Source organism: Diceros bicornis, chromosome 28 (assembly GCF_020826845.1).
Source record: "Diceros bicornis minor isolate mBicDic1 chromosome 28, mDicBic1.mat.cur, whole genome shotgun sequence".
NCBI lineage: Eukaryota > Metazoa > Chordata > Mammalia > Perissodactyla > Rhinocerotidae > Diceros > Diceros bicornis.
Window position 1 is genome coordinate 21,412,310 of NC_080767.1, and position 25,851 is coordinate 21,438,160.

At 47.5% G+C, this 25,851-nt stretch overlaps 2 protein-coding genes across 7 annotated transcripts in view; one reads left to right on the forward strand and one right to left on the reverse strand.

Annotated features, from left to right (window-relative positions):
- Nucleotides 1–375: 375 nt before the first annotated feature.
- The window catches only part of FKBP15 (FKBP prolyl isomerase family member 15), a 69,950-nt gene continuing 44,474 nt past the window's right edge, over nucleotides 376–25,851 (reverse strand). For 3 of the 5 annotated variants that reach the window (XM_058523804.1, XM_058523805.1, XM_058523801.1), the window contains 7 exons: nucleotides 23,943–24,098; nucleotides 22,969–23,121; nucleotides 21,618–21,743; nucleotides 20,899–21,006; nucleotides 19,943–20,628; nucleotides 19,045–19,141; nucleotides 16,103–16,744 (listed from right to left, as the gene is read on the reverse strand). In XM_058523804.1, the coding sequence (XP_058379787.1) occupies nucleotides 16,667–16,744; nucleotides 19,045–19,141; nucleotides 19,943–20,628; nucleotides 20,899–21,006; nucleotides 21,618–21,743; nucleotides 22,969–23,121; nucleotides 23,943–24,098 (1,404 nt within the window). In that variant the 3' untranslated portion in view covers nucleotides 16,103–16,666. Of the gene's footprint in view, nucleotides 740–14,492; nucleotides 15,030–16,102; nucleotides 16,745–19,044; nucleotides 19,142–19,942; nucleotides 20,629–20,898; nucleotides 21,007–21,617; nucleotides 21,744–22,968; nucleotides 23,122–23,942; nucleotides 24,099–25,851 lie in introns of those variants that run through there. The other 2 variants (XM_058523803.1, XM_058523802.1) reach the window with 2 other exon arrangements.
- On the forward strand, nucleotides 5,552–14,436 carry SLC31A2 (solute carrier family 31 member 2). Of its 2 annotated transcripts, XM_058523809.1 has the most exons (4): nucleotides 5,552–5,690; nucleotides 9,365–9,431; nucleotides 11,596–11,785; nucleotides 13,006–14,436. In XM_058523809.1, the coding sequence occupies exons 1-4, from the start codon at nucleotides 5,685–5,687 to the stop codon at nucleotides 13,172–13,174; spliced, it is 432 nt and encodes a 143-aa protein (XP_058379792.1). In that variant the 5' UTR covers nucleotides 5,552–5,684; the 3' UTR covers nucleotides 13,175–14,436. The 2 variants fall into 2 exon arrangements, with proteins under 2 accessions (XP_058379792.1, XP_058379793.1); XM_058523810.1 differs by lacking the exon at nucleotides 5,552–5,690 and having other exon boundaries at nucleotides 11,522–11,785.

Sequence of the window (25,851 nt, forward strand, 5' to 3'; positions counted from 1 at the left end):
ATACAGCTGCCAGTTGGTGAGTACTCCCTGTGTGCTCAGCTAACATCACCATCCCCTTGGCCCCTCTGGGTAACTCCATTGCTTTTCTTCCCTGATCATTGTGAATCTTTCCCTCCCTTATTTCATTTTTTGTCTTTTATTGACTCTCTCTCTGTGAGCTGCCTCAAAGCCTTTGTGTGAAGGCAGGACACATTAATAAATAAATAAACAAATGGTCAATAAAAAAAAAAACTTCAGAAAAAGAAAATGTTAAGAACACTCCCCACCTCTGGCCTCACCTCTCTTCCACTGAATGAACCCAAGGGATGAAGAAGAAATCAGCTGGATTATAAGGGTTCCTGTTCTCTATTAATGCTTAACAGATTACCCCCAGACTTCACAGTTTAAACAACCATTTTATTTTGCTCGAGATGTTGTAGGACAGAAATTCGGGAAGGACTTGGCTGGACAGTTCTTGCTTGGAGTCTCTCATGCAATTTCACCGAGATGTCCACTGAGATTGAGGTCAACTGAAGGCTCAACTGGGCTAGACCTCAATGATGGCTTCACTCACGGGCTGGCAGGTGATGCTGGCTGGGAGATCAATTGGGTTGTCAACTGGGGTATTTACCCATAGCCTCTCCATATGACTTGGGCTTCCTCACAAAATGGCGGCCTCAGAGAATTCAGATTTTTTATACTTGGCAGCTCAGAGTCCCGAAAGTGAGAGACTGAGTGTACAAGGTGGAACCTTCATGGCCTTTAAAAAAACATAACAACTTTATTGAGATATAATTCATATACCATAAAATTCACCCTTTGAAAGTATACAATTTCAGTTGTGCAACCAGCACCGTTATCTAATTTCAGAACATTTTCATCACTCAAAAAGAAACCCGTACTCATTACCAGTCACTCTCTATTTCTCTCTCTTCCAGTCCCTGGCAACCAATGGTCTATTTTCTGCCTCTGCAGTTTTGCCTATTCTGGACATTTCATATAGATGCAGTCGTACAATATGTGGGCTTTTGTCACTGGCTGCTTTCATTAGTATAATGTTTTCAAGGTTCAAACATGTTGTAGTGTGTATCAATACTTCATTCCCTTTTATTGCCAAATAACGTTCCATTGTAGGAAAGGTGCCGGATTTTTTTTTTCAATTGTGATAAAATGACATAAAATTTACCATCCTAAGCATTTTTAAGCATACCATTCAGTAGAGTTAAGTACGTTCACATTGTTGTGCAACAAATCTCCAGGACTCTTTTCATCTTGCAAAACTGTGTTTTCTGACCCAGCCTCAGAAGCTATGTAGCATCACTTCTGCTGTATTCTATTGATTGTGAGTCACTAAGGTTGGTTCAGAGAGAACAAAAACTCTATCTCTCAATGGGAAGAATGTCAAAGAATTCGTGGTTTTAAGACCACCATACAAGTGAGGCATGAGATCTCAAGGCCCTATTTGGGATTATCCTGGGAAGTGTCTCAGGTACATTTGGGTAAAATGTCTGGAGCCCCCGGGGGCCCCTTTGCCCACCATAGTTGGGGGTCTCATCCCGCATCCTGCACATGCTGGTCTGAGGCTATAACAGCTGTTCACAGCTTTCCAGAGTTGGCCACAGTGCTGGGCCAGGTGCAAGCTGGGAGGCCTGGGTCACCTGGGTAATTGGGACTCACCATGGACCCTGGGTAAGTCCCATCCTCTCTCTGGGTGGCCATGTCTCCCCTTCTGGGCCCTGGATTGCTGCGAGGATCCAGAGAGAGCTTTAGCAAACTGAGGGAAAGTGGTTACAGGGGGAATTGTCAATGTGGATCCAGGGCGATGTTTTACACAAGAGGAATCAGGCAGATCTAAACGCCCTAGGTGATCAGCGAAAGGTATTCACAGCCTAGAAACTGACAAGAGAGAGGGCTTAAGGGGAGGGTGCCCTCTGGGGATCTTGTCACCCACCTGCCTGTCTCTCGTTTAAGTTTTCCTAAGACCTCACAACTCAAGACCAGGGCTTCCTGAAGGAGCCCTCACTTTTTTTTAACCCCCTCTAAATGGGTTGGATATTTATTTGTGCTATTGGTGGTCTCTCTTCCCCTGGCCTGTGAGTTCAGGAGGCAGGGCCATGCTTGGGTTTGCTTTGTCCCCAGCTGCAAGGCTTCTTGGAGTGGCAGCTTCTCCTTTCCCACGCTGGGGCGCGGCGAGTCCGTCCTGTCTGCTGAGCCCTACCCTGCCGATTCCTCCCGAGGCCCTGCCCTGGGGACCCTGCGGAAAGCTGGCCCAGAGCCCCTCACTCTAGGCCCCTCCATTTTCGCTCCCTCTTCTAGGCTGAGGTCTTCGGTGGCATCGGGGGAGGGCAGCCCTGCTTTCCCTCACACTTCTCCATAAATGATTTTCTCACTTCTCCAGCAAACTGCCCCAAACCTGCCGTAGCTCTCACAGCAAACAAAACCATCACGTCTCAGAGGCTGCTTCTGTTTCTGCCTCTTCCTTCCTCTGAAGCAATGAAGCACAGAGCAAGTGCCTGCCGGGATTCACTCATCCATTCAACAAATATCTACTGCAGTCTGCTTGGTGACGTGAACTGTTAAGGACTGAGGGTGCCTTCCTGAACAAAAGTACAGAAATCTCTGTTCTCCTTGAACTTCCATTTGAGTGGAGAGAAAGAAATAATGAATAACCAAATTAAATAGTACGCTACCAGGCGATAAGTACTACAGAAAAATAATACAGCAGACTGAGCAGGACAAGGGATACAAGGGGGACTGCAGTTTTAAATAAGGTGGTTGGGGGGCCGGCCCGGTGGCACAAGCGGTTAAGTGCGCGCGCTCCGCTGTGGCGGCCCGGGGTTCACTGGTTCGGATCCGGGGTTCACTGGTTCGGATCCCAGGCGCGCACCGACACACCGCTTGTCAAGCAACGCTGTGGCGGCGTCCCATATAAAGTGGAGGAAGATGGGCACAGATGTTAGCCCAGGGCCAGTCTTCCAGCAAAAAAAGAGGAGGATTGGCATTGGATGTTAGCTCAGGGCTGGTGACACTCAGGAAAGAAAAGGGGAAAAGGGAAAATGCAGGGGGAAAAACATACATTAGAAACCTTTTGGGGCTGGCCCTGTGGCTGAGCGGTTAAGCGCGTGCGCTCCGCTGCTGGCGGCCCGGGTTCGGATCCCGGGCGCGCACCAACACACCGCTTCTCCGGCCATGCTGAGGCCACGTCCCACATACAGCAACTAGAAGGATGTGCAGCTATGACATACAGCTATCTACTGGGGCTCTGGGTGGAAAAAATAAATAAATAAAATCTTTAAAAAAAAAAAAAGAAAGAAACCTTTTGGTGGCTCTTTTTTGTCCCAGAATCAATTGCTGACTTTAAACATGGTCTTCAGGTTGTTCGTGGCCTGGTTCCTGCTTTCTCCAGCCACACAAAGTCCACTACACACACACACACACACACACACACACACATGCTCTGTCTCCACTCTGACCAACTTCGAATGTGCATACTCTCCCTGTACCACACACAGCAGATGCACGCTACTCACAGCATAAATATAAAATAATAGAGGTTTGTGGGAGAACATGGGAGGTTAGCTGAATGGATCTACAAGGAAAACAAGCAGAAGTCCTAGCCATATAGTGTTTAACTCCAACGTCAAGCTCACTTATAACTGCAGATCATCTGCATGTGAAGGGGCAATTAGAGATCATCCATTCCACCCCTCACTGGGGCCCAGAGAGGGATGGTGGTGTCCCTGGGGTCACACAGCCTTATCTGAACATCAAGGCCAGAAATTCTGCTGCAGAATGACATCTTGTGCACGTGGTCATTTCATAAGAGCTCAAGTTCCTCTATTGAGCCTCAGAAGGAGCAACGTCTGGCTGATTTCCCCTCCACCAACTGACCGCGGATGAACTGAGCACCGGAGTTAAGGGGCCCCTCACCAATCTCTGCGACGCCCAAGGCAGCACCATCTTTCCTGACTGTAGATTCTGTCCAGGGGCTCTAGATTTGTCCTGGAAAGACAAGGGAAGACTCTCTGTTGTTCCTCGGGAAGAGGAAAGTCCACAGGTTGTCAAAATACAGAACCTGGAAAGAATCTCTTGCCATGGACCAAGGCTTGGCTGGCTGTGGTATGACCTTATGAGCTGAGATTCTTTGGCCAACATCCAGTTCTCTGCCAGGAGACCAGAGGAGGGGAGTCTCTGGTGGCTCAGAAAGAAAAGGGGCACTTTAGCACTTTGGGGCTAAGTGTTGTAACCCTAACACCCAAGAGGAAGTTAGAACTAAGTGTGAAGGTCATCAGATTGTGACAAAGCCAACAAAAACAGTCAAATGAATAAAGCTGTGTTGCAAATCCTTCGACCAGAGGATGGGGGTAGGGGGTGAGTGCACGGGAGCCTGCTTGTGTGAAGGTCAAGTCTTACTCCTACTTCCAGGTGAGGCCGAAAGAGGTGAAAATTACACTCAAATCACCAAATCCCTCCCAGGCTTCAAGAATACCCATAGCTCTTCTCCCCACTGCTTCTTCCACAGCCTGGCACATCCCTGACAGCAATGGGCCTCCCTCACAGTGCCCGAAGCTGCCTCCATCCCTCACTCCCTTCCAACCTGCCCTGTCTTTCAGATTGAGGCTCTTAGGAGCTGTGTAGCCCCTGAGCAAACGGCTTTTGCAGTTGGCTTCCTCTCATAGAACGGAAATATTCGCCGCTAATGATGATAACAGCTACCGTTTATTGAGCAAGCTCCCACTGCCAGGTTCTATGCTGAGAATTTCACACACCAGTCTTCAGTTAAGTGTTACCGCTCTTCTATGACAGGTTCCATTTGCACTTTACTGACCAGGAAACTGAGGCTCAGAAATGTAAAGCCATTTGCCTGAGGTCCCATAGCCAAAACCGGCTGGCTCAGGATTAGAACTGAGGTCACACTCCCGGCTCAAGGTCCCCTAGTATTTTGCCTCTGGTAAGGTCTCTCCAAGGAGCCAGCTTTCCTCATAGGACAACCGCCAGAGGGTTACTAAATACATTTTAAAATTAAATACTGTTAAAAGTCTCTCATCCCCCAGAAACCCCCAAAAACGGATGGATGAAATGGACAGACAATACACAAAAATAGAAATACCAATAAAAAAACGTTTACCACCCTAGTAAGCAAAGAAATACAAATTAAAATTACAACTGTGTATTGCTCTTTGCTTATCAGATTGGAAAAGATTTTTAAAAGAATGGCTACACTATAGGCCTGGGGCATAGTTTCTTTCATTTACTTCTAATTTGTTGCTATTATGTCCATACGATGGACTTTTCAATTTTTAACTCAACGTGTGTTAAGCTTCGCATGTTTACGACAATGAGCAATAAACATGTTTATGGTAATTGCCAAGACAAGTCAAGTGCAAAACAGTCAGGGGCCACATGGAATGGAGGAGGTAGCCCGGCTGTGCTTGCTGCTCTGGCCCCGCGGCGCGGCTGGGCTCCGGGCCTGGGGCTCCGCCGGGGGTCCGGCCAGTGGGTGGCCCGAGGCCGCCCGAGCCGGGCGCAGCGTGGGGACCACAACTCCCAGGAGCCCGCGCGCCGCCTCGCCCCGACCACGTGACCGCGCGGGGCCCCGGCGGCGGTCGCAGCGGCAGTAGAACCCACTCGGAGTCGGGAGACCCGAGGAGTCAGGAGACCGGAGCGAGAAGGCGCGGCCCCAGCGCCGGCCCAGCGCGCTCACCATGGAGGTGAGTCCGGGCGCCGCCGAGAGAAGCGGATGCGGGTGGGCAGCCGGGGTGGGGCCCCTCGAGCAGCCGAGGCGTCTGCCCCACACACCCAAGGGGGTGTGTTGGCAGCGTTGTCAACTGCGGGAACAGGGTTGGGGGGACGCGGGAGGCAGAGCTGGCGGTGACTTCGGGGGCTTTCTTTTTATTTGCCCCCTCTTGCTGGGCATCAGTCCGGCTAGACGAGCAGTTATCGGGCACCTGCTGTGGCGCAGCTGAGGGTGGGGGCGCGGTGGGTGAAGACAGCCCAGTCCGTGGGTCCCCTGCCCTGGACGCAGTGACATGGGGGAGATTCCGAGAAGGCTCCCATGAAGGGGAAGCCCGGGTGCATTTCAGCCTGCCGCCAGGCGCTCACACACCGAGCACAGCCCCCCTTGTCGGTTCCCTATCTTCACAAGTTCCTGGTCTGATTTTTTGGGAGAGAAAAAACCCAGACCCTGCTACTTTTGCATCCTCCCTACACTTGGGGCAGAAATAGCATTTCAGATAGAAACGCTTGGCAGAGTTCTCCTGGGCTGGTAGAGAATGACAGCTTGCAAGACTCTTTGGTCCTTGAAGAAATCATTTCATTTTCTTCATCCCATGAAGAATGTTATAGAATTTAAGATACAGGAAGCCAATACATACAGGTCATTTAGTCAAACGCCCAGCCCCACCTCCTTCCCGTTCTCTAAAAGGAGAAACAGATGGAAAGAGCTTGTGAAAAATTCACCAGCCAGTCAGCCACAGGACCGGGACCTTAATCTCCCCCTAAACTCTGGTTTATAAGTGAGGGAGCTTTTCTCAAAGTGTAAATAACCCCAAATGAGAAAATAAAGACGAAAACAAGTCCAATTGTTTGAAAACAAGTCCCAAGATTGCTCTCTTCTTCACCACAGCCCCTCCCTACCCAGGGTGGGGCTCTAAATAGCACAGAGAAGTTCAACTCAGGTGCTGGAGGCTGAGATCTATCCTAAGGGGGGAGACATAGAGCCCTGCTCCTTGCATATCTGACCACAGGGCCCTTTAACTGAAAGCTGCAGCCCCAAGTCAGGGTGTGCTGATTTGAATCTTTTTCTCTGGTGAAAAGCCCTTCAGGGCTGCTCACTCCCCAGTGAGGTGGAACTGGACCCTCTGTGTGGTCACTTCCAGCTTGGAACATACTGGACTATCAGTCTTACCCTGGCTGCCTCCTGCTCCTCCTGCTTCAGAAGTCCTAGCCACCTGCTTCCCCATCTGGGTTAGGTGTCCCCAGCACCCCCCAGGAAACGTCCCCCGTGCCTCCCTCTCACTGACTCCATATACCCTGTTGTCATGATCTATTCACTTCCCTCTCCCCTAATAGATGGTTCGAGGGCCAAGGACTTATCACATTCATCTCTGTATCTCCAGCATCTGCAGCCCTAGCACAACAAAAGTAAATGTTGGTTGAAGGAATTCTATTGTTTTATGGGCGTTCAGGTCTGCAACAAAAGCTGTATGGGGCCCCTGAGAGAGCCGGCCCAGGCCCAAGGATGATAGAAGGAACCCAGTTATGGAACCTCTCTGATTAATTAGCCATTGGGGACATTCCAATCATGCCAATTGCTTTATCAAGCCAACGCAGAGGAGTAATGGCGAAACACCCCTCCTCCCGCACCGCATAGATGGTGCTGGAGGCTTCTGCTGAAGTTGGATGAGAGCAGCTCCAGTGTAATGGAACTTTACAAGGTTATTTGTACCTGTTTGTTTTTCCATATCAATCTTTTGTGAACATTTGGCATGTCAACATTTTTTTTTTTTTGAAATCTTAACAAAGGTGATCTCTGGAGAGTAGGACTCAAAATTACTTTTGCTTTCTTTTTGGTACTGTTTCAGCTTTTGACATTGAGCAAGTACTGCTTTCAGATTAGGGAGATAAAAATCTACTTTTAAATTCTTTAACATGATTTTTAAACGGCTGCATAGGTTTCCATTGTTTTCCTGTGAGATCTTGGACAAATCCCTTCCCCTTGTGGGTCTCCTTTTTCCCCTGTGGAAATGAGATGGGAGTAGAGATAGGCTGGACCAGATCAGTGTTTTCCCACTGAGTTTCAGCAGAGCTCGGACCTTTCTCCCCTCTTCCCCCAGAGCCCAATCTTTTATATGGTGGAGTTACGAGGAAGATTTTATTTGCCAATGTTCCCTGGCAAAAAAGTTGAAAACCAGGGGACTAAAAATTCTCTGAGAAAATAAATAAGTCCTGGGGATGTAATGTACAGCGAGGTGGCTGTAGTTAATAATGCTGTATTGTATATTCGAAAGTTGCTAAGAGAGTAGATCTTAAAAGTTCTCATCACAAGAAAAAAAAATTTGTAACAATGTGTGGTGATGGATGTTAACTAGACATATTGTGGTGATCATTTTGTAACATATATATATCTCGAATCATTATGTTGTACTCCTGAAATTAATATAATGTTATATGTCAGTTATATCTCAATAAAAACAACTCTTTGAGGACCCTTCTAGCTCTGACGTTTGAGGCTTCTAATACTTGGCCGTTGTCTTAGAAGGTGAAGGCTTCCACTAGTTGATCCCAACTCAGCCAGGATCTCCTTAGCTGGGTGAGCACTCACAGTGTTTGCAAAGCTGCTGCTTCTGCCAGCTGAGAAGGTCTTACCTGGTGACAAGGGGGGACTTCCCTTCCCTGAGAGAGTGAACTAACTGATTGATCCGTCTGGCTTTAATCTTGCCAAACGCAGTCGGTAAGCCTGGAGTGGGCATTCAGAATCGCCACCCGGTTCCCATCTTCTCCTCCTTTCTTGGCGACCGAGGGGCAGCACGGTGTCCTGGAGTGCACAGGGCTTCGGCATCCAACTAGACCCGGGGGGGATCCCAGCTCTGCCAATTTACTAGCTCTGTGACCTTCAGCAAATTACTTAACTTTCCTGAGCCTAGTTTCCCCATTTTTCCTTCCTTTGAGATGGACCTAATCGTCCCTGTCACACAGAAGACTGTTATGAAACGAGATCATGTATGAAAAGCCCTTGATGCCATCCCCAGCACAGGGTGGAGTGGGTGCCCTTTGAAAGAGCATTCAGACAGGTGCTGTGTGGTCACTGCTTCTGCCTTCATTCTTTCTATAAGGCTCTGAGCTCCTCGAGGGCAGAGACATTAACCTTTGTCCATAATGCTGGGCAGAGAATTGGGCTCAGCAAATGTCTGGTGAATGAGTGAACAGATGTGGAGTATAGATTGAAGACAGCTGCTCCTGCGCTCCTCTGTGATAAACACCACTGGAGCAGAATAGCTGGGGCCCCAGGGGAAAGAAGGGGCAGTCAATACTCGGTCTAGTGCTTCTCCTTTGGGTTTGAAGGGCATGGAGGGGACATCTCAGCATGACCTGAGAGCACTTTGACCTGGTTGGCTCAGTGAAGATGGGCACCCCTCACACCTCACTTCCACCTGGAGCAGGGCCAGCTCAGTTAGAGCTCTGCTGCTGACCCACTGTGGGACCCTGTGCAAGTCCCTGCCCTGTCTCGCCTCACTTGGCCCTGATGACCACTAATGGCCCTTCCAGCACTTAAGTCCAGTGACCCCATTTTTCCGGACATTTAGAGGAGCCTGCTAGAGAGCATTAGGGACCATGATTTCCACTGCCCTAAGCCCCCTGTGATGCAGATTCCTTTCTCTTTCAGATGCATTTCATCTTCTCAGATAAGGTGGTGCTTCTGTTTGATTTCTGGAGTGTCCACAGTCCTGCGGGTAAGAACTGGGAAGCCCAGACTTGTCGCTCGGGAAGCCTGGTAGCTCCAGGCAACAGAGAACCTGGGTTCTGCTCTGTGGACATTTAAGTGAGCCTGACTCCTCTTGCACAAACATTGAGTGGGAACTTTGCAGTTATATTTCATTTGCAACCACTACCCTTCAGATTGCAAAGTGCTCCATTATCTCACTGATCCTCCAAAGGCCCAGAGAAAGGCCAGGGATGCAGCTTTTCCCTCTGGTCCAGGGGAAAGAACTGAAGCCCAGAGAGGGGAAATCCAGTCACACAGTGAGTAAGCCTCAGAGCCAGAACGAGATTAAGGCATCCTGTTGCCTCTTAGCACCTCCCTCATCCAAGGTTCACTGTTGAGCATCAGCTCAGAAGCCCAGAGCAGCTGCTGCAGCCTTGGATCTCAAATGAGACACCAATTTGAAAGAGAAGAGTATTCCTTTGACTTGAAAAGGCAGAGTTGGGCACTAATTCATGATGGAGTTATGTTTCTATTTAAATAACTGCATCTTAAAAATACACTGGAAATGGCCCAAATGCCCATCGTGGCAGGTGCTGATCAAATAAATTATGGTCATCCCTACAATGGGTTACTATTCCAGTAATCTATTGAGGAGTAAACCTAATGGCTTAAAACAACAGCAGTCATTTTATTATTCTTTCTCAAGGTTCTGAGTTGCCTGGGCTCAGCTAAGCGGGCCTCACTCAGGGTCTCTCATGAGGGGCTAGTCAGACAGTGGCTGGAACTGGAGTCTTCTTGGAGACTTCCTCACTCTCACGTCTCCCGCTTGATGCTGGTTGTTAGCCAGGACCTCAGCAGGGGTTGTTGGCTGAACACCTACACGTCTCGTCTCCTATGGCCTGGGCTTCCTTGTGGCACAGCAACCAGGTTCCAAGGGCGAGCGAGTGTGCCAAGAGAACAAGGTGCATGGAATTTTTAAGACCTAGCCTTGGAAGTCGCAGAGCATCACTCCACCTTTATTGGTGGAGGCAGTCACAGAGGTCTTCTCAGGTTAAAGGGGAGGGAACACGGAGCCACCACTTGATGGCAGGAGTGTTGACATTGTAAGAAGAGCATGTGAGGTGGGCAATAGCGAGGTGGCTGTCTTCAGAAAATATAATCTATCAGATGCTGTGAAGCCATAGAAGTAAGGTAGATCTGTGTGAACTAAGGGGCACCCATGTACGAGGTACAGTTGGATGATGACATCAGATGCAGAATAGTATGCACAGACAGGATGCTGTCATTTAGACAAATAAAGACTTCTGTATATACATTGAGTATCCCTGGAAAGCTACAGAGGAAATGCTAACAGAGGCTGCTCTGGGGAGGAGAACTGGGGTTTGGGGAGACTGGGCTGGGAAGATTAACTTTTCACTGTCCACCCTTTTGCACTGTTTGAATTTGCACCATGTGCTTGCAATTACCTGTAATTTTATACTTTAAAAACCTGCATCTTTCAGATGATTTCCTCCTGGGAGCCCAATAAAATACTATAGCTGAGCCATGTAGTATCCCTCCACTTGTAAAATGGAAGTAGCAATTAGCAGTTAATTTTACAAAGCAGCTTTAGTAAGCACTTAATGTTTTCTGTAAAATAACTTATTGTTTTTTTTCTTGCTATTATAAAAGTAATGCACACAGTAGAAACTTTGGACAATTAGGTGAGAAGAAAATAAAAACCTCCTCTATCCTAATTTGCTGAGATAATTATGACTCTTTCGCTGTATCTCCTTCCTTCTAGACTTTTCTGTGTACATACACGTAAACATGACCTTGCTATACACGATCTTCCCTTAAGAAGTCGTGACAGAGATTTGTGCCCTCTGCTGGGGGAGCAGCTGAGGGCAGTGGTGTGTGGCTTCTTCACCCTCAGCCCCTGGCTTCTCCAGGTGGCTCCTCTCCTGATCACAAAGCCACACGCCAGTACGCCAACCCTACTGAGAAAGGGCTGGAGCGGGAAAGAGACAGTGAAGAAGTTCTGAGCCCAACGAGGGTGGGGAGGAAGATGCAAGGGAGAGGTAGAGGGAATGGCTTCAGAGGGAATGGGTGGGGGTGCTCTTCTGCCACCTGTGCCAGGTCCCAGGGGAAGCTGCCAGAAGGGGAGCAGTGCTCGCCTGGCCAGGTCTCTGCAACTCAGCTTCGTGTGACAGGCATGGCCTTGTCGGTGTTGGTGGTCCTGCTCCTGGCTGTGTTGTATGAAAGCATCAAGGTTGGCAAAGCCAGGCTGCTCCACCAGGCTCTGGTGAGCCTGTCCATCCCCAACAGCCAGCAGCTCATCGAAGAGACAGACCAGGATTCTTCAGGCTCAGACTCAACACCAGTCGGCAAAACCCGCCTCAGGTAACAGGCACGGGGTGTGGGGAACGGGCAGTGCTCACATTCACCCTGAGAGGTGAATTAGCCCCACTTCACAGAAAGGAAATTGAGGCCCAGGGAAGGACCAGGACTTGCCGAAGTGCTTACAGTTGGTAAGCAGTGAAGTGAACTAGAGCTCGGGTCTCCTGGTGCCCAGGCCAGAGCTCTCTGTGAACAGCCATTCGGGAGGCTCAGATCTCAGAACTCTGGTACCGGCCTCAGTCTAGCAATGGGGCTGCTGTCCCCCCAGCCCTCGCCCAGATCTTACCAGGCTTCCTTAGGTCACTAAAGCTTCCAAACCCAGGATGGGATCTGCAGCTCTCCCTACACAAGTGATAAGAATTGCTGTCAGTAATGTACCCAACTTGGTGGGGGTGGGGCATGGGCAGCCTCGTCTTTCCTTTCTGCCCTTCCCATTCTGATAGGACAACCATTGAGGGTCCCAATTCTGCCCGCTTTCCAGCTCCCGCTGTGCTTCATGAGCCTGCCTGCTCCTTACGTGGGTGTCTTGAATATTCACAACCACCCTGCAAGGGAAGTATTCTTATTCCTTTTTTGCTGATGAGGAAATTTAAGTTCAGAGAGGTTAAGACATTTGTGCTAAGCCACATTTAGTAAGTGGCAGAGCTAGGAATCGATCTGTCACCAAAGTCCATGCTCTTTCCATTGTAATACTGCCTCCTACAGTGGATTCAGAAAAAAAAACTACCTTAGTGATGATTTTGTATTATCCCTATCAGACACGATAGATTACATCTCTCATCATTTTCCCTTTTTGCCTAGGATGCCAGGAAGCTCAGAGCCAAATGTGGTGGAGAAGTGATTATTCTGGACTCCTTGTACAAGTCCCTCTCCCCTCTCTATCAATGGTTTCTGATATGTCGCTTTCAAAAGAAATCTTGGGACTGGCCTGATGGCTAATGGTTGGGTTCACGCACTACACTTCGGCAGCCCGTGGTTCTCGGGTTTGGATCCTGGGCGGGGACCTACACACTGCTCATCAAGCCATGCAGTGGCAGCGTCCCACATACAAAATGGAGGAAGACTGGCATAGATGTTAGCTCAGGGACAATCTTCCTCACCAAAAAAAAAAAAAAAAAAAAAAAGTCTCTCCTGGGTTAAACATACAAATTATAAATAAGCTGGTCCCGTAACTGAGCTTCCAGCTCATTCCCAACATTAACTTGGCTCTCCTTTTTGTCTAGGTGGCTTTTGTGTCACTTTGGCCAGTCTCTAATCCACGTCGCTCAGGTGGTCATTGGCTACTTCATGATGCTGGCCGTCATGTCCTACAACACCTGGATTTTCTTTGGCGTGGTCCTGGGCTCAGCTGTGGGCTACTACCTAGCCTACCCCCTTTTCAGCATGATTTAGCTGTGAGGGCTGTGCAGGCACCGGGCGCTGGAGACAGCTGGGGCCCCCTCTTCCAGATGTTGAACTTCCAGCCCCACGTCTCCGTTTTCTTCTGATGGCTGTTCCTCATCCCGCTCCCAGCTTCTGGAAACTTGCAGCTGATGCCAGCACTTGCTCCCTGGAGTTCAGAGGCCATTGTAGCTACCTCTCTTCTCAGCCAGCCAGCCCAGGCCTAGTCTGTTGTGCCTTAAGAAGGCTGCTGCGACCAGAGGGAGAATGGAGAGAACAGAACCTGGAGGCAGGGTTGCTGAGCCCGTGATGACTTATCTTTGTGACTCAAAACTTGAGAATTTCCAAAGATCTTCAAGACAGGGAGATGGGTTCTGGGTGACGAAGAACATGGAACCTGGCTGCCCTCTGCTCTCCTGATTTGTGCCTTAGCTAGAGGAGCATCTTCCATTGGATTTCCTGACCTCTTCTGTCTTTGGGGACAGAGACCAAGCTGGCTCCTTTTTCTTACCTTTCTGCCTTTGGGACACACAAAGATGGTCTCTTCTGTGGATCATGTTGACACCTGAAGATTCTTCCTTTTTGCCTACTGAACTCCTGTTTGGCAATTTTGCACATTAATACAAAACAAAATTTTTAATGCAATGACTTCATTGTGTTCATGACGGATGGCAGCATCTGCTGGGACGTGTTTGCCTTTCTTGGGGGAGAGTAAGTGAGAGTGGATTAAAGGCAGAGAAGCAAGGCTGTTTCCAAGGCTCCTGACTTATCCTCTGGATGGAATGAGCTCTTCCCATCAGACTACACTGCCCGCAGTAGGAAGAGAGTCTAACGGCTTTAGGTGTCTAGGGGGCTCTTCATGGCCTCATGCCTGCTCTGATCCTGATTCCTCTTTTACGCAGAACAGACAACTGCGCTGAATAATAGTTAATACTTAATGTTCTCTATTTATTAACTTACCACTCACACATAACAATCTGGTGGGGAAATATGATTAATTCACTTAAAATACCAAGTAAGCCGCGGGGGGTATTGACTGAAGATGCCATAAGCAGTCAAACCAAAGCATTACGTTTGTAGAATTGGATGGGACTCTCCAGATACCTGAACCTCTTCACTTTATAGCACAGGAAACAAGAGACCCAGGGAGAGAACATCACTGCTGTGTACTGTAATGTCTACGCTCAAGTACCTCGCGGGCTAGAGGAAAGATGATCTTAAGCTTTGGGAATTAAAAGAGAAATACATTTTAATAAATATATTTTTAAACAATCTGTGACTGTGCTTTTTCTCCTCGTTTGAACAGCAAGCACACACAGCCCTTATAAGAACTGCAGGAGCTGAGTGGGGCGGGAGCTTATAGTGCTGGCTGTCGGGCTGTCTAAGGACTGAGTCTGTCCACCGCGATGAAGACAACTCGGCTCAGGGAACCCAGCCCTGAAATGCTGAGCCCACAGGCACACACCCCACAAGGCCAGCCTGGTCAACAGGCATTCTTTTGTTCGTGTGACAGACAGTGATCAGGTACCTGTTGTGAGAAAAGTCACTGTCACAAGGACTAGAGGCACCCGTGCTGGCACGATTATTAGTACCTTCTCTCCCTGAGGGCAGAAGCAAAAACATACCAAACCACTTTTTAATTGACAGTAACTGTCACAGAAAGGATAGTATGTGACACCTTTGGGATTGATCAGTGCATTCCCCCACACATGCAGGGAACTGGAAGGCTGCTCAGTGTCACAACAGGTGTGAAGATTTCCCATGTCCGGTGTAGTCTTGCTGATGGAGCCTCACGCATCCATTTATATGTCCTGACCAGCTAAGGCTCCCTCCCCTGGGCCACCGCTGAGATGAGCATCTCCAAGCCCTGCAATCGGATACAATCTCTTTACATTTGAGGCTTTTAGTATAGAGGGCTTTAAAAAAAAATCTATGCTCTAGAGAGACGATTATGTGGTTAGACGCAGTAGGCACTTCAACATTCTTCAGAGCCAAGTCACAAGAGGTGGCATTTTCTCTACTTAAATTTTTTTTTAATTGAACAAACAGCTCGGTAGTACTGCTTATGTGCCAGGCAGCGTCCTAAGCACTTTACAATATTAACTCACTTAATCCTCACAACAAAGTAGAAACTATTTTTGTCCTTGTCTCTAAGACAAGGAAACTGAGGCACAGAGACGTTAAATAAAGTCACCCAGCTAATAAGTGGCTGTAAGTGGGGATAAGAGTGACTTCTGCAAGAGTTGCTGGAGAGGAGACAGTATGTGTCAAGTGCTAAACAACAGTGCCATTTGTTAAACAACAAAGTTTAGCAAATGGTAGTTCTTACTGCCTCCCAGCCCTGCGTATGGGAGACAGGCTCAAAGCTGTCATCAAAAAGGATGATGTCAGGCCAGATGAGGTGGAATTTGAGTTCCTATCTTATAAACATTGCAAAGCAGGGAACATTTTTATTAAAATTATTCTACTGGTTGTATGGTCTTTGGAAGATGCTAGAATAAGTAAAATGACCACAAATATTTCCTCACTACTGTTCTCTTCACCAGTCCTGGGCCCAAGTTTAGAGGGAATGGAAGCTGCTCTCTAAGTGAAGAATCTAGGTGCCACGATGGATGACAGTGGAAGGGAGGGACCCTCCCACCTTCTCTGCAGGCTTCCTAGGGTGTAGAACCAGGTCTGCAGCAGCAAGTGGATGACAGGACTGGTCCTCAGATAACTACAATGCCCTGAGCCTTAATGCGGCTGGGATGAGCTGGGACAGCAGAGTGGTGACTTGCTTTGAAAGACTAAAAGTTCCAAGGTTAGGTACTAAAGGGAATATGTCACAATGCTTTTGAGCGTGTTAACTGACCCACGTCTTTTACAACTCCTACCCTTAGTTCCCAGACAGGAGCACAGACAGCCCTTAGCACCAAATTCAATTTCTCCCCAAGAGCTTGATGTCCTTCAAGACATTTATTTTAGGTTTGTTAATTTCAAATATTCATTGACTTCTTGTATGAGATTTAAGGCAGAGAAAAGACACATGTCCCAGGACTGCAGGCAAGGCTGTTAACTGAACCCGGGTTTAGATGGTGTAATTCATCCTTGGTTCTACCACGGACACCTCACTCCAGGTGACAGGTCCTGCTGCTGGGGCACAGTTGAGCACTGGCAGGCAGATCAGTCTGAGACTTAGTGAAGAGAATAAAAAGCTTGGAAGAGGGCAGACTCTTGTAGGTGACCAGCTGGAGGGGAACCTACCAGCCCTTCCTCCAAGTGGGCTTCTGAGGCGAGGCCACGGTCGCCTGCTGACAAGCCCAGCGTTCTGAAGACAGGCTCACACTCCTCTTCACCTGGCCGGGCAGGGGCTTCAAAGTTGTCCAACTCAGATATCTGAACTACTGTCCTCAGAATGCTCACCTTCACCTCACCCTGTGGCTCGTCTAGACCCAGGGCTGGCTGTGCAAAATCATGCTTAAGGAAAAGGTGATAGAGAAACCTTTGCGCCAGTTTCCTGGGTCTTCATCCCAGCCAGTCAGGGTCATCGTCATCATCATCATCTCCAAAAAGGGGTGTTGGGGGCGGGCGTCCCTTCATGCTCTGACAAAACAGGAAAGAGTAGTCAGTCCTCTCTTGTCCCTGCACCAGATGGACTTCCCGCCTCGGTACGGTGGAGGGAGCCAACATCTCGTCCCGGCTCCAGGGTGGAAAGAAGTTGCTGTTTAGGGTTTTAATGAAAGGACTAACCCTGAGGCCAGCACCTCGGCTCCCAGAGAAAGCTGAGACAAGCATGCAGAGAAGGGAGGCAAGCTTGCAACACAGAGACAAGAAGACCAACTCTGTTTGGCTAATTTTGTCATTTATTTGTGAAGCACATGTATTAACTTGACAGGTTTCCTCTCGTGGTAACTTACACATTTCGTGTGAGGAAAGAAGGGTCGGAGGGGAGAGATGGGAGCAGGAGAAAGAAAACAGAGAAGCAGAGCAGCCCTAAGGGAAGAGGATGCAGGAAGATGAAGGGAGGTTGGGAAGAATACAATCACATTTGAAAAGCCACATGTTGCGGCCTAAAGTAGCCTGTCTGGCTCTGGACGTGGCCCCATTATTTGAGGGAGTTGAACTTAGGAGCCTGACCACATTACCAAGTGGAGATTCCCAAGAGAAAAAGCCCAGGAACACGGCCACAGACTCCCACACCCCTGGTCTCACGGGCCCCTCCTTCGCCCTCCACCCAGGCAGGGGGAAAAGGGGGTTAACCGGCTACGGAGGAGACTCTCCTCACTTTTCAGGATTTGAGATCCTGGCCCTTTTCTCCTGGATTGGCGGGGCACAGGAGCCCTGGGGTAGTGGGGACCAATGCTGGAGACAGGCGTGCACTGAGTCTCCTCTAAGGTACTTTCTGCCCTGTGAGCTACTCTGGCCCCGGATCAGTGTGCACAGGGCCAGCCAAACAGAAGGCAGTGTGACACAGTCAGGGGTTCCTGGGCTAATCCCATCTCCACCACTGACCAACAGCCCTGTACCTCTCTCTGGGCATCAGTTAAGTGATCGCTAAACTCTGACAGTACAGCATTTTAAAATGTGGCTCACTGCTTCTGTTTTGTTCCAGCTAAATTTCTGGCTCCACATTTACCAGCTATATAACCTTAGGCATGTTATTTAATCTCCCTGAGCCTCAGTCCTCTTTCCTATAAAATGGGATAAAAGTACCTACTTCATGGGATTAGTAGAGGATTAAATGAGAATGTCTGTGAAGTAGTTTTCAGAGTACCCAAGAAACAGAAGTTAATGTGATGGTATTAGTATTAATACCAATAATATACTGCTAATTTAAAAATTCCAACTATATTTAGGGCAGTCATTTGGGATACTCAATTGCTTTACTGTTCTTTTTTAAGTGCAGAATTCACATTCAGAATTTTCAAATGAAAATTTAATTCTTGGGAAGAAAGGCTAATGGGAGGAACTGGTGCACTTTCCCCACAGGAACACAGGCAAGAGGGAAGGGTCTGGCACACGCAAGCCGATCCCAGCTCTGTCAGCCATTTTCCCAAGGTTTTGACAAAAGGCAAACCTACCCTGGGTAATACACGAGAGGACAGAATTTGCCCCTATTCACCTCATGTTTCTGTCCTGGGAATAGACTGGACCTGAAGCTGATCTGTGCTCTCCACCCACATCTCACTCGTGACATTCCCAGCACAGCAGCCAGGTGTCCTAATGAGAGCCAGGAATGCTTTTACTTCACACGATGGGGAAGAGCAGAGGCAAGAATCGGGGCTCTGACCCAGGCACGACTCACCCTCCTCGCCTTCACTCTGGAGCTTTGTAAAGCGAGGCAATGCTATCAGCCCTCAACCCATTTTCTGCCCTGGGATGTTGTGATGACAAAATAAGGCAGCAGGTCGGAAAGCAGGCCAAGGAAGCAGACAACGCTCAGAAACAGGTGGTCTCAGTAGCAGCCTGGGGTTTTAGGCCTGGCCCTGCCATTAACTCACTCTGGGGCTTTAGTGAAGCATCCTCCCGAGCCTCAGGCTGTCTATGAAGAAAGATGCCAAACAAGATCTTCAAAGTCCTTTCCAATTCTAAAATATAAATAATGTCCTAGCAGATCCGAGGAAACCTGAGGCTTTAGCAGCCAAACTTTCTTCACTTCAAGTGGAAATAACTCCTGCGTGAACAGAGATGATGACCCCTTTTCAAGAATAAAGTGCTATCTGCCCATCCCTGCTATGCTTACCGAGCAGCCCCCTCCCAGCCCCAAGCCTGCTCCCACAGGGCCCTGCACACAGAGCCCAGGTAGCGGGCCACCAGCAGACTCCAGTTCTCTTCTCCGAGCCGGCGGGGAAGGGCCCCAACGTGGTGGCGAGAGGACTTGGCAGTGCCTGGGATTTCCTTACCACATCGTCTTCATCCTCCTCCTCAGGCTGTGCTGTGGGCCTCGGAACCTTCAGAGTTGCCCCTTTAAACAGTTCATCCTCTTCATCCCCGGAAAGACTGAAAAATTGAGACAATCAAATCAGAAAATGTTGTTCCTGCTTCAGGCCACAGTGCCCACAGGCTCTGGGGTAAGAATCCAAGAGCTGTGGTGGTCACCCAGGAAACCCCATCTCCATGCTGGCCTCTAGTGCTCTTGACTCCTTCCATAACCTACAGCCAGAGCGATACTGTAAAACTCATCAATCACACCATGTCACTCTTCTGCTTAAATCCCTTTCATAGCTTCTCATGGTACATAAAGTCCAAACTTCTAACAGGGACACAAAATCTCACGTGACTTGGCCCCTACCTAGTTTTCCAACCTCAGCTTAACACCACTCTCCTCCTCCTATTTACTGTCCTTCTTTTAGTTCCTTGATTGTGTCATGTCCCCTCCTACCGCAGGGCCTTTGCATGTGCTGTTCTCGCTTTCTGTAATCTCTTCCTCCCACTCTTAGCATGGAAGGCTCCTTTCCATCCTCAGGTCTCAGTTTAAATGTTACCTTCTCAGAATCCTTCCCCAACCACTCAATCTAAAGTAGAATAACTCTCCCTTTATTCTCTATTATATGCCCTGCTTCTTTTTCTTTTTTTAAGCATTTATCATACTTTTATAATATATAAGTACTTGTCTTCCACACTAGACTGTAAGCTCCTCAACTGAAGAACCAAATCTGCCTTGCCCACCACACTATCAAAAGGCCTACCACAGAGCTTTTACAGAGTAGGCATTACTGAATAAATACACGAATGAATGAAGAAGTGAATCAGTGAGTGAGTCAGTTTCTGAGGATGAGTTGTCAGCCCTGGGGGACATACCTGGAATGCTGGGAAGAGTGGCTGGGTCCGAGGGCCACTCCTTCAGCTGGAGAACCTGCCTCTGTGCTCGACAGCTCCTTGGAGGGACCAGCGGATCTGGTGACATCCTCGTCTTTCTTGGGCTCTGGAGGCTGAGGCTCTCCTCCTGGACTGTCAGGCCCTAAGGCCAGTGGGTCCCCCTTCTTGGGGTCTGAAGTCAGGAACAGTCTTGTGGAGCTTTCTTGCTCCCCAACACAGGCATTTCCCAATGGGCTGGCAGCAAGTGTCTCCTCAGGCTCAGAGTCCACAGTCACAGGGCCCGGAGGCTTAGGCGGAATTGAAGTCGGGGGCCCCAGAGCTCTTTGGGAGGGGAGGGAAGCCAGTTTGGGTGGGAGGGAACCATCCTTTATCTCTGAGAGCACCTCCGCTCCTGAGGGCTCCCCTTCCCCTCTCTGTGCCTCATCCTGGAGAGGGGGGAGGGCCTGAGGAGGCAATGGGACAGCTTCCTTGACCACCTGCTCCGATGTCCCCACGGGGGACTCCTGCCTCTCCCTAGTCAGGGGTGCTTGAGACAGTCCAGAATTGGCCGAGACTGACTGCTCCTGGGAAGGTCGTCGAGGTCGCTCTTCTTCTTCTTCTTCCTCGTCTTCATTGCTGCTCTCTCCCTTCTCTGGCTCGTGTTGGTTTAACAGCTGAAGAGTCACCATCTGTTCAAAAGCCAAGGAGAAGGAGAGCATCACCGACAGGAAAACAGCAGCACTCCTAGTACTTGAGTCCTTACACAACTGGTCATCTAGTTCAAATGACTTTGCTTCTTCCTCTCACAGGAGGCTGTCCATACCTGTCCAGATAAAAGTCATTCCAGGCATCCTAATTACTGATGAACAGTCTTGGATAATTTTTTATTCATGATCCCTTAGAAGGTACTTAAGCAATAAGATACCCATTTCAATGAATCAACCAACCACTGGCCGTACCTTGATTGTATTCATGATGGTTCCCAGAATGGTCCTGCCATCATAAGATTCCTCCAGTTCAAACTCTCCCCGCAAGGAGTGGAATACCTGGTTCATGATCTTCTTGACCTATGTGAAGATGTGAGGAGAGAAAAACAGTATCAAAATGCATGCTGCCAAAATCAAGTGATTAAGGGATGCATGTACATTCCAGAGAGGGGTTTGGAAGGCTTATATGAAGCCTCTTAGAATTCTGCAGAGGAACACAGCTGGTCATGAACTGAGACCCTGAAGGCTGTCACTGTGGAGAGGACAATGTTAAATAATGAGCAGCACCTGACAGAAGGGCTATCAAGGATGGGTAAGCTGTGGTACATGTGCCAAAGACTGCTCAAAGACCGTTTACTGGTGCCTCCCTCCCACCGCAACCACCACCAGAGCTGCCAAGGGCTACAAGGATTAGTGGCTAGTAGACGCTGGGCACAATCCCCATTCCTCTCCTGTGATGTAGAGGCACTTTCCATATCTGTCAAAACCTCAGGATAGGGCCCTTCGGGGTCTGACACCAAAGTGGTAGGTTCCAAAGGGTTAATTTTTACTTAAGTTAGACAAGTGTATATTGCTAAAGTTAGAAAAAAAGCTATCACCACCACAAACTAGCTACATTCTTTCTGAATGCCTGATATGCACATTCAGTCCCTTGAGATGACATGGTTTGCTTCTTCAAAGTACCAGCTTACCTTCTCTGAGGGGTCAGTAGCAGCAGCCTCAACTCCAGACATCTGGGACTCATTCTTCTCCAGGTCCTTGAGGTGTTGTTCATTTTGCTCTGTCAGGGTTGTGACTTGGGCCTGGAGGGCTGAACACTGCAAAATGAACAGACTGTGGCTGTGGCCTCGGGAACCTGGACCACCAGGTGAAAGTCAGGAACCCCAGGAGGAGGAGAACCATCCAAAGAATCAAGAGTTAACCGCACACAGGCTTGCTGGTGTCCACACCCCTCCACCCCCACCCCAGGCCTGCTGACTCAGAGCATTCTATTTCCTCATCACTCAGTCTCAACTCACAGCTTCTCCTCTTCTTTCCCAACAAGGCCATGTGCCTTGTTCCTAATCAGCTCAAGAGTAAAATGCAAGAAGCGGGGTATAACTCTATTCACAAAGATATATGAACAATGGACATTAGAAACAACCCATTTAGGGGCCGGCCTCGTGGCTTAGCGGTTAAGTGCACGCGCTCCGCTGTTGGTGGCCCAGGTTCAGATCCCGGGCGTGCACCGAAGCACCGCTTCTCTGGCCATGCTGAGGCCGTGTCCCACATACAGCAACTAGAAGGATGTGCAACTATGACATAGAACTATCTACTGGGGCTTTGGGGAAAAATAAATAAATAAATAAAATTATTAAAAAAAAAAAAAAGAAACAACCCATTCAATGACCTATAAGACTGCCTGCATCATGTCCGAGTCAAAGATTTTCAACTGGATACTTGAAGGAAAGAATATGACCCCAGATATGGGGACTTTCACACCATGACCCTAAGCCATCTCCTCTCTCTCTCTCATTTTATGCCAGATGGCCCACTGTACCCATGCTCCATCCCATCTCTGTGCCTTTGCCCGGGATATTCTGCCACCTTCTGCACCTGACCAAAGCTACCTGTCCTTTGCTCTGCTCCCCTCCGCACTTCCACTTCTGGGCCTCACGGCACTTAACGCTTCTCTTTCTTTCTCTCTGTCTCCCTTTATTGACTGTGAGATTCCTGAGGGCAAAGTTCTTTGTAAGCCCTTCCCCTAACATAATGTCTGGAATACAACTGGCACACAATAAATATTTGCTTAATATATGAAGGATCAAATAATAATGGAAAACATGTTCCAGGACACTAGTGCAGCTTTTTCTTTTCTAGGTCACTGACCTGTCATCCCAAACAAGTATGTGAAAGATTACTGGTAAACTAAGAGTTGAACAAGTATGGTTTTGTTTTCAAGCTATTAACATCTTTTAGGTTCAAAAGGATCTACAAGACTCAACCTGTTTGCCTCAAATTAACTGGGCTGCCCAAGCCATGTGGCCCAGGGAAGACACCCACCTTCTCCTGAAGCTGGAGCAGCTTCTGCTGGTCGGCATCTCTCTGCCGACACACCTCCTGGTACTGCTGCAGGTGTTCATCCTTGGCGGAGGCCAACAGATGTTCACATTTTGCTTCCCACTGGGTCTGTAGCTCAGCCTGTACTAGAGACAGCTGCCGAGAGAAAGTAACCACCATGTCCTGGCAGGGTCCAGTTGCATCTAGGGAAGCCCATCTTTTATAAGGCAAAAAAAAACAAGCTAACAGCCCAGACTTAACAGAGAAGCAACTGTTTGAAAGACCTTGATTACTTTGAAAGTAAATGTACTTTTTTAATGTAAGTAGGAAGATGTCATTGGTTGTCAGGACTCCAAAAGGTACCCAACCAGATAAAGGTGTGACTGTCTAGACACATCCCTAGAGGGCAGGGCCATAAGGTCATCATACTTTTCAGGGTCTGGGCCCTCAACTTCCTAGGTTCAGGAGAAACTTATTCTTGTCAAAATTCCCACAGGTGATCAAGTTGAGGGCACCAATTCACTCTAATTAAACATACCAATATGAATTCATGAACTTACAAGGAGAAAGGCCACTGTCAAATGGACGAGATCCAGCTGTGTCCTGACACTATGCCTGGTTTCCCTGCTGATTATCTAAATAAATCTCTTCTTTTCAAGGACGATAATGTGCCTGAAGGATGGTGTCTGGTGGTTGAAAACACTGGCCTTATCATGTTTGGAAGTTTTTATAAAGACTTTTTTTTCATGTTTTACTTATACAATTAAATTTTCACTAAGCTTTAAAAAAGTAAAGAAGGTTCTCCATGTGACTTCTGGCTCTTCTGCATATATCTGGATCGCCTCCTCCCACCCTTCTCCAAAGTGACAGCATCAACTATGAGGAATGTCATCCTAAAGAATAAGGAAGCAACTAGAAGGTTTTCTGAGTCCTTCATGCCTTCCTTGTATTTCCAAAGTGCTTCAGTTTCCCATTACCTGCTCTGCAGCTGCCTGGTCTGTGGACACTCGAGCCTTTTTCAAGAGCTGTCGAAGTTTGTCCAGTTCCTCCTGGTAAGACTTGCGAATTTCATCTATCTCCTCCTCAGCCTGACAGCGCTCTTGAGCTGACTTCTTTTTCCTTTCTGAGAGGTTCTTAGGAACAAAAGAACAATCATCAGCTCTGGCTGTTTAACAGAGGATAAATGGAGATGCTGGTGGTGGTGGTAGTTATTAACCTCACTGAGTCCTTGTTTCTTTCTTTCTTTTTTTTTTTTAGTGAGGAAGATTAGCCCTGAGCTAACATCTGCCAATCTTCCTCTTTTTGCTGAGGAAGACTGGCCCGGAGCTAACATCCATGCCCATCTTCCTCCACTTTATATGGGACGCCACCACAGCATGGCTTGACAAGCAGTGCCTTGGTGTGCACCCGGGATCTGAACCCCAGGCCGCTGCAGCGCAGCACACGCACTTAACCGCTATGCCACCGGGCCGGCCCCTATTTCATTTTTTAGTTTCATTTTCCCTATATATTTAACATTCTTGGCTATTGGGTGAGAAAAATTGTGACAAGAAGAGCTTTATCTACCATTCTATTAAGAAATGGGGAACATCTTAACAGTGGTGAGGGTACAGGGAAGTGGATACTTTCACACCCTGCCAGTAGGAAAATAAACGGGTATACTCTCTTTGCATGGCATTTGGCAGTCTTGTGAAAAGACTTTCAAAATATGCACACCCAGAAATTCCAAAAATTGTAATTTATCTTAAGGAAGCAATAAATCATGTTAATAAAGACTGTGTGTTACAAGGATGGTCACTATAGTGGTATCTATAACAATGAAATACTGAAAACAGCCAAAAAATCAGAAGGAATGGGTTTTAAAAAACCTGATAAAATCATGGAAGAAACTGAAAATGCAGACCAAGATTTATCCCCTAAAAAAGCACTAGGCCAAAAGGGCTTTACTAGAGGGTTTTACTGAAACCTCAGAAAATATTTGTTCTTTTCATATTTAAACTGTTCTGGAACATAGAAAAAGACAGAAATGTTCCCACTTTGTTCAATGGGGCTAGTATTACTCTGATATTAACATTTCAACACAACAAAAGATACTATAAATAAAGTTAAACAGCCAAACGAGAAAAATATTTCTAACATCTACGGCTGACAAAGGATTAATACCCTTAACAGTGTTTACAAATCAAACTAATATTACAATCGGAAAGAGGGCAAAGGACGTTAAAAAGAGAATTCACAGAAGAAATACAAATAAGTATTAAGTAACTGAAAGCTTTACTACTAATAAAAATACATATTAAAACGAGATAGCATATTTTACCTATCAGACTATAAAGATTAGAAAAACTGACATATGCAGAGTTGAAAAAAGTATGGAGAAATGGGCTTGCTCACATAGTGCTGAAATGTACGCTAGCACACTTCTTCGAGAATAATCTGGCAATATTTTAAAAATTTAGATGTGTAAGCATCTCCTCTGATCAAGCAATTCTAATTCAAGCAATCCATTTTATGGAAATGCTCAAATGAATTCACATAAATAGTTATACAGTACAAGGATGTCCACAGCAGCAACACTTCAAACAGTGAAAAAACAGAAACATAAATATCCATCAATAGGTGAATAGTTAAATAAATTAATGATATAGCCCTACAGTAGACTACTAGGCAGTAGTTAAAAAGGAGAAAGATTTCATTATTAGTATATTGTCCATGAGATTAAAAAAAGCATTAAACATGATCCTATTATTGTTAACAAATTATATCAGTGTACGTTTTGTGTATGTATGTTTTAGTGAGTGCATATGTATGTTTTATACATATCAGTCAACAATCTGGAAGGATAATCATCCGCTATTTATAGCTATTACTTCTAATGCATGAGAT

Excerpts from the sequence above, each read along its gene's own strand:
- SLC31A2 (XM_058523809.1), top strand. Across the intron at positions 9,432-11,595 it reads GAGTGTCCACAGTCCTGCGG|GCATGGCCTTGTCGGTGTTG; the intron begins GTAAGAACTGGG and ends TTCGTGTGACAG. Across the intron at positions 11,786-13,005 it reads GTCGGCAAAACCCGCCTCAG|GTGGCTTTTGTGTCACTTTG; the intron begins GTAACAGGCACG and ends CTTTTTGTCTAG.